At 57.9% G+C, this 7,911-nt stretch overlaps 1 protein-coding gene across 1 annotated transcript; it reads left to right on the top strand.

The window, feature by feature from the left end:
* Positions 1 to 6,005: 6,005 nt before the first annotated feature.
* LOC108288440 (SH2 domain-containing adapter protein D-like) lies at positions 6,006 to 7,826 on the top strand (the record flags this gene model as incomplete). The annotated part of the gene is made up of 1 exon (XM_037731016.1): positions 6,006 to 7,826. A coding segment is annotated over exon 1 (343 nt), but the record flags the coding sequence as incomplete, so codon positions are not given.
* Positions 7,827 to 7,911: the final 85 nt, after the last annotated feature.

Below are 7,911 nucleotides of genomic sequence, written 5' to 3'. Positions count from 1 at the left end.
GGAGGCTGAGGCTGAGGCCTGTGCTGGGGTGTCATCCGAAGGCTCAACTGAGGAAAGACCTGCTTCCAAACCTTTGTGGCTGTTGACAGCATTCAGTCCCCCACAGCTGTTGGCCAGAAGACACTCTCAGCTTCTTACCTGCACAGACCTTGCCAGCAGCCTGTGTATTTGTCTGTTTACTGCTGCTTTCACAGACCATAGATGGTAAATCATACACAATAGAAGTTTATTCGGGCCGGGCGCAGTGGCTCATGCCTGTAACCCCAGCACTTTGGGAGGCTGAGGCAGGTGGATCACCTGAGGTCAGGAGTTCAAGACCATCCTGGCCAACATGGTGAAACCCCGCCTCTACTAAAAATACAAAAATTACCCGAGCATGGTAGCAGGCACCAGTAATCCCAGCTACTCAGGAGGCTGAGGCAGGAGAATCGCTTGAACCCGGGAGGCGGAGGTTGCAGTGAGCCAAGATCACACCATTGCAATCCATCCAGCTTGGGCAACAGAGTGAGACTCCATCTCAAAAAGATTGGTGCCTGCATCCCTGCACCCCAAAACAATCCGGCATGTTGTGGGTGCTCACAAAGGGGCTGAATGGTCATCACCCCATTCCCCAATGAGGAAATGGGCTCAGGGAGCCCCAGGTTCCACCTCCTCCCTCCCGCCACACACCCACTCTTCCATATGCTACTGGAATTTTGCTTTTTTTTTTTCTTTTTTTTCCCTGGGAAGCTTTGTTCTCTCACCCTGTGTTTCGGAGGCAGTTCTGCTCTTGGCCCCCAATTCCCTCTTGGGGGTTCCCAGGGCTGAGGGAGTAGAGGAGCAGGCACAGCCATGCATTGGGCTCTTTCCCTGCATATCAGCGGGGGGACCCCTCCCTGTCCTGCCCCACCTCCCAGGACCCCCTTCCCTCACCCTCTGAAGCCTGCCCTTCCCCCATCCTGCCGACAGCACCCGTTCCCCACCAGCCCGCGTCTGTCATCCTGTCTTCGGGAGCTGTCAGCCTTCATCCCAGCTCTCCTCCATCAACTCCTCCGGGGCTGCCTGGCTGCCGGAGCACATCAGAGGGATGGGGAGGAGGGGCAGCGGGGACCCCTCCTGCTGGAGCTGGCTGCCCAGCCTGGGCCTACAGGAGAAGAGGGTCCACACCATTTCCCCAGTGTTTGCCAGTTCCAGCTTCGCTGTGGGGCTCCCTGAGCCTGTCTCCTTATCTGGGAATGGGGTGACACCCAGTACATCCACAAACACCCCCCTGGGGCACATGCTCTATTGCTGCCCCATTTACAGATAAAGGAGGCTCACCAACCTCCAGGGGGAGGGAAGGACAGGGCCTGGGTTTGAATCTCAAGGCTCCAAGGATATGCCTTTGACAACCAGGCTCCCTGCAAGTCCAGGACCTGAGCTGTGCCTGCAGAGTCCTTGGAGGGTTGCATTGTGCCTCCCCCATCAGATGGGGGCCCTTACAAGGAAGGTTCATGTCTCCTCCAGCAGACTGGGACCTTGTAAGTTAGGGCCATGCCTCCTGTGTTGGACTGGGGGCCTTGAAGTTTATACCATCTGGACTATGCCTCCCTCGTCAGACTGGGGACCCTTGAAGAAAGGCCTACATCTCCTCCGTTAGACAGGGGGCCTTTGAAAGTTGAACCTTGCCTCCCCCATCAGACTGGAGACTCTTGAAGATAGGTTCATGTCTCCATCAGACTGGGAACCCTTCAAGGTAGGGTCATATCTCTCCCATCTAATGGAAGCCCCTGAAGTCAGAGCCACAACTCCTCCATCAGACTGGGGGCTTCTGTGGGTGAGGCCATGTCTCTGCCATCAGCTAAGGAAGGCAAAGCTGGCCAGGCGCAATGGCTCATGGCTGTAATCTCAGCCCTTTGAGAGGCCGAGGGAGGAGGATTGCTTGAGCCCAGGAATAGGAGACCAGCTTGGGCAACATGGAGAAACCCTGTCTCTACAAAAACTACAAAAATTGCCGGGTGTGGTGGCTCACACCTGTAATCCCACCACTTTGGGAGGCCAAGGTGGGTGAATCACGAGGTCAGGAGTTCAAGACCAGCCTAGCCAACATGGTGAAACCCCATCTCTACTAAAAATACAAAAAATTAGCTGGGTGTAGTGGCAGGCGACTGTAATCCCAGCTGTTTGGGAGGCTGAGGCAGAGAATCACTTGAACCTGGGGAGTGGAGGCTGCAGTGAGCCGAGATTGTGCCATTGCACTCCAGCCTGGGCAACAAGAGCAAAACTGTCTCAAGGAAAAAATGCCAGGTGAGGTGGCTCATGTCTGTAATCCCAGCACTTTGGGGGGCTGAGGCGGGTGGATCACGAGGTAAGGAGTTCAAAGACCAGCCTGGCCAAAATGGTGAAAGCTTGTCTCTACTAAAACTACAAAAATTAGCCAGGCACGGTGGCAAGCGTGTATATTTCCAGCTACTCTGGAGGCTGAGGCAGGAGAATTACTTGAACCCGGGCGGCAGAGGTTGCAGTCAGCCAAGATCATGCCACTGCACACCAGCCAGGTGAAGAAGTGAGACTCCATCTCAAAAAAAAAAAAAACTACAAAAACTAGTTGGCCATGGTCATACACAGCTGTGATTCCAGCTGAGGCAGGAGAATTGCTTGAACCCGGGAGGCAGAGGTTGCGGGGAGTTGAGATTGCACCATTGCACTCCAGCCTCGGCAACAAGAGGGAAACTCTGTCTCAAAAAAAAAAAAAAAAAAAAAAAAACACGGGCCCCAGCGTGGATGGTCTTTTTTTTTTTTTAAAGAGATGGGGTTTCACCATGTTGGCCAGGCTAGTCTTGAACTCCTGACCACCTGACCTCAAGTGATCCTCCCACCTCGGCTTCCCAAGATGCTGGATGCATCTTGACATCCAGCTCAGTCAGAGACCCCAGACACAGAAGGCTACACAGTGTATGATCCTATCCCTATGAAATGTCCAGGACAGGCTCCTCCGCAGAGACAGGAAGTGGATTTGTGGTTACCAGGAGCGGAGGATTTGGAGGGATGGGAAGTGACAGCTAATTGGGTCTGAGGTTTCCTTGGGGGGTGTGGAAAAAGTTCAGGAATTAGACAGCGGCGATGGTCGCACAACATTGTGGGCACACTAAAAACCACTGATTTGTACACTCTGAATGGGTGAATTGTAGGATCTGTGAATTGTTTTTTGGGGTTTTTTTTTTAAAGGAGTCTTGCTCTGTCACCCAGGCTGGAGTGCAGTGGCACAATCTCGGCTCGTTGCAACCTCTGCCTCCTGGGTTCAAGTGATTTTCCTGCCTCAGCCTCCGGAGTAGCTGGGATTAGAGGAACTCATCAGCACGCCCGGCTAATTTTTGTATTTTTAGCAGACACGGGGTCATCCGCCCACCTCGGCCTCCCAAAGTGCTGGGATTACAGGCATGAGTCATTGCGCCTGGCCAGTGTGAATTACATCTCAAAAAAAAAGCAACAAGGCCGGGCACGGTGGTGCAAACCTCTAATCTCAGCACTTTGCGGGGCTGATGCGGGCAAATCACAAGGTCAGGAGTTCAAGACCAGCCTGGCCAACATGGCGAAACCTGGTCTTTCCTAAAAATACAAAAATTAGCCGGGCATGGTGGAGGGTGCCTGTAATCCCAGCTATTCAGAAGGCTGAGGCAGGAGAATCGTTTGAACCCGGGAGGCAGAGGTTGCAGTGAGCCGAGATCGTGCCTGTGCCGTCCACTAGTTAGACTCGGCCTCAAAGAAACAAACAAAAAGCAACAAAACAAAACAAAAAGAACCAAAATCAGTGCCTGGCCGTAAGCTCTGAACAGGGGTGAGCTGTTATTCGCTCATTAACCAGGTGAGAAACAAACCTCATCATCACCCAGTGTCTGACAGACCGGGATTCTGGAACCCGGGAGAATCTCTGGATGGTTCCCTGGGCCCCACCCACCCTGGAGGAGCCCCCTATCAGCTGCCTCTCTGACTGTAAATGCCAGGGAAGGAGGGTCCCGCGGCCCAGCCCCCCTGCTCGTTATTACCCACTCTGTGCCCGCCTCCTGGTAGCCCTCCCTGCTTTCCCTCTTCTCCTGGTCAGAAATCCAAAGCTCATAGCCCTATGGGCGTGGTGGCTCAGGCTTGTAATCCCAGCATTCTGGGAGGCCCCAGTGCTGGGATTACACTTCTAGCGCTTTGAGAGGTGGGAGGATCGCCCGAAGACAGGAGTTCAAGAACAGCCCGGGAAACAGGGCGAGACCCTGTCTCTATAAAAAATTTCCCGGGTGTGGTGGTTCGCACCTGTACTCCTAGCTACTAGGAGGCTGAGATGGGAGGATTGCTTGAGCCCAGGATGTTGAGGCTGCAGCGAGCTGTGATTGCAACACTGCACTCCAGCCTGGGCAACAGGGTGGGACCCCGTCTCAAAAAAAAAAAAAAAAAAAAAAAACAGAAAAAAAAGCTCACGAGTTTATATGGCTGATTCAAGGTCACAGGGCAAGGTGAGGGGACCTCCAGCCTGGATCTGTTTCTCCTCCACCTCCTCCTGCCCCTCCCCGCCAGCGTCTCTCCACTCCCCTCCTCGGGGTAGGGTGAGGGGGAAGCCCCAGGAGAGGCCAGCTCCAAAGCATAGGAAAGTCAAATGCCGTTTGATTCTGGCCCCGGGGCCTCTAATTGCTATTCCTGACACAGACTGTAATTAGAAGGTCCCTTTCAAATATTTATACCTCAGACATCTAGTTTTATCCGGCAGGGAGACGACTCGGATTTGATGAGATCTGTCAACAGCTCATCCCGGCGCCCTGGAATTGCCTTGCGGCTGACAGAAAGCAGGACAATTACCCGCTGTGCTCCCTGGCTGCCTCAAGGGGATGCAGCCTTGTCACCAACGATCGCTGATAGGAAAGGGTGGTGTGGAAGCGGGGGTGGCCGTGTGCTTCCGGACGGAGGAAGGAGTTCAACAGGTTTGTGTTGGGGGACACAGTCAGTGCAGGGAAGGGAAGAACAGAAGGGTCTAGACGCCTGCAGCCTTCAGGGGCTTTGCTTTGTTGGCTCCAGGCCTCAGTTTCCCCATCGGGAAAATGGAGAGGAGTTGCACAGCTGATTCCTTGAAGAGACACCAGGCCAGGCCCGGTGGCTCACGCCTGTAATCCCAGCACTTTGGGAGGCCGAAGCGGGTGGATCACCTGAGGTCAGGAGTTAGAGACCAGCCTGGGCAACATGATAAAACGCTGTCTCTACTAAAAATACAAAAATTAACCGAGTGTGGTGGTGGATGCCTGTAACCCCAGCTACTCAGGAGGCTGAGGCAGGAGAATCCCTTGAATCTAGAAGGCGGAGTTTGCAGTGAGTGGAGATGGGGCCACTGCGCTCCAGTCTGGGCAACAGAGCAGACTGTCCCCCCCTCCAAAAAAAAAGAGACTCCAGTGCCACCTAGGCCAGGCCCCATGGCGATGTCCAGGCAGAATGAGCTGTGGAGTGGCTCTGAACAAGTCCCTCCCGGCCCGATGCCTCAGTTTCCCCATCCGTAAAATGAGGAAGCTGGGTGATAACTTGCTGTCTCCTGGGATCCTTCCACGAGCTGTCTGGGTTTTCGTGGTAGAAACCACATCTTTCAAATAAGTAAGCCAAGACTCAGTGAGTGACAGACCCCGCCCCCGCCCCCGCCCCCACGCCTGCCAGGAGGCCCAGTCATAGCAGCGTTGGTTCTGACTTCTTGTCCTCTAACTGTCCCCTCCAAGCTACGACCCGTGCCCAACCAGGGGGCTGGCCACAAGAGGAGAGAATCCGGGATCCCATCCTTCCTGACCACCCCTCTCTCACTCCAGTCATTAGGGGGTATTGGGCAAGCCCCCTCATGGGGAAAGAAAAAAAAAAGTTCTGCCCTGGAAAATTGGCCAGTGACCCCCTTTTCCTCTCCCACCCCCCCAAATCTCTCACCCTTACCCTCAGACAACGGCAGCTGACAACAGGCGGCCAGGACAGGACAGGCCCCTCTCACTTCTGCCCCTCTTCCCGCCCCCACCCCCTCCCAGAAGGCCACAAAAGGACAGATGCCGAGGACAGGCTCCAGACACAGATACCATCTCCCTTCCCCGGGCCAGCTGCCCCAAACCCTCCCCCTGCCCGAGATTAGTCCCCTGGGGAGGTGGGGGACAGAGCGGAGCTCTCTTGGGGGAGGGGAAGCCCGATCCCCAACCTCCCTTCCTTTGCCCCCCTCCTCCTCGCTGCGTCAATATCAATTTCAGCCAGTGACCTCTCCACCAATTTCCACATCCCCACTCTCCCGGTCAGTTTCACCGCCAGACATCGGTTCCATTTCGGCCCTCCGTGGTGGCCATTCCCACTCCCTCTGCCGGTCAATTTCACCCCTTCTGGCGGTCAAGTCCAGTCCCTCATTTCCCGGTCAATTTTCCCCTCCCCTCCCCTCCTTCTCTCCCTCTCTCTCCTCCTTCTCCCCTCCCCAGCTGTGTCCCTCCCAGCCGATCCCCACCTCCCGCGCTCCGCGCTCGCTGCGGCCAGTCTCGGGCGTCTGGGTCAGTGTCCAGCTGCCGCGGCCTCGGCCCGGGAGACTCTCGCCCCCGGCCCCGCTTCCCTCCGCGGGCAGCGGCTCCCTCCCTCCCCAGAACAGCTGAAGGTCTCTGTCACCTCCGAGGGGAGCGCAGGGGGAGGGGAGGGGCGGGGGACGCGGCCGAGGGGAGGCGGGGGAGCCTTGACGCTGCTGCCCGGGACGCGGCCCGAGGCCGGTGGGAACCGGGGCGTCCTCCCGCGCGCCCCCTCCCCAGCGTCCCACCTTCCGGCCGCGCGCCGGCGGCGGCGGGGAAAGTCTCTCCGAAAGCGTGAAGGGGGATTGGAGGAGGTTTTTATTTCCCTTTGTGCGGGTGGCTGGGGCCGGATCGAGGCGGCCCGGCTGGGGGCCGCGGGATTGGGGCTCCCCGCTGAGCCCAGAGGAGCGCGACAAAGGATGCGTCCCGCCGGGGTCACCGTCTCCGCGCCCCAACTTTGCGCGCAGTGCCTGCGCCCCTGGGGAGCCCGCCCGCTGCGCTGAGAGCCCAGGCGTCCGGGCTGGGCGAGGGGCCGGGATCGTCCGCAGGCGGCGCTGGCCCGGTCTCCAGACCCCAGAAAGGGATCCTGGAGCTTCCCGGAGGCGGCGAGCGTTCGATCCGCGCCGTGGAACCGCGCTGCCCGCGAAAACTCCGCGCGTCTCCGCGGATGCCACTCGCCCTGGCCCCTAGCGCGCGGCGTTCAGGGCCCTGTGGGGCGCCCCCTTCCCCCGCGGTGCTTCCCCAGCCGGGCTAAGGTGGGCTTGTCCTCCTCCCTCCTCTGTCGCCGCGTTTTCCTCCCCCTCCTTCACCTTCTCCTTCCCTCTATCCATCCAGAGCCCAGCCAAAGGGCACACCTGACCTTTCTCCTCTTTCCCTGCTCTTCCTCTCCTCCTTCTCCTCCTCCCTGGGGAAAGGGGCCCGGACAAGCGCATGTGGGGGCCCCTCTGACAGTGGCCGGATTGGGGGTGGCAGGCGCCCAAATGGCCAAGTGGCTACGGGACTACCTGAGCTTTGGCGGTCGGAGGCCCCCTCCGCAGCCGCCCACCCCGGACTACACCGAGAGCGACATCCTGAGGGCCTACCGGGAGCAGAAGAACCTGGACTTCGAGGACCCCTATGAGGACGCGGAGGGCCGCTTGGAGCCGGACCCAGCGGGCCCCGGGGACTCCAAGAACGCCGGAGATGCCAAGTATGGCTCTCCCAAGCACCGGCTCATCAAGGTGGAGGCTGCGGATATGGCCAGAGCCAAGGCCCTTCTGGGCGGCCCCGGGGAGGAGGTGCGTGGCTGGGTGGCCCCGGGAATCTGGGTGGAGGGGAGGCTCAGTCTGGGCCCCCTGGATCCTGGAGAGCTTGTTTTATGTGTGATCACAGGAGGGACCCGGGGCCCTTCCCAGCCCTTCAGACTTTC

Source organism: Cebus imitator, unplaced genomic scaffold (genome assembly GCF_001604975.1).
Source record: "Cebus imitator isolate Cc_AM_T3 unplaced genomic scaffold, Cebus_imitator-1.0 Scaffold375, whole genome shotgun sequence".
NCBI lineage: Eukaryota > Metazoa > Chordata > Mammalia > Primates > Cebidae > Cebus > Cebus imitator.
Note: the sequence above shows the minus strand (reverse complement) of the source record. Positions and strands in the feature narration are given on the sequence as shown.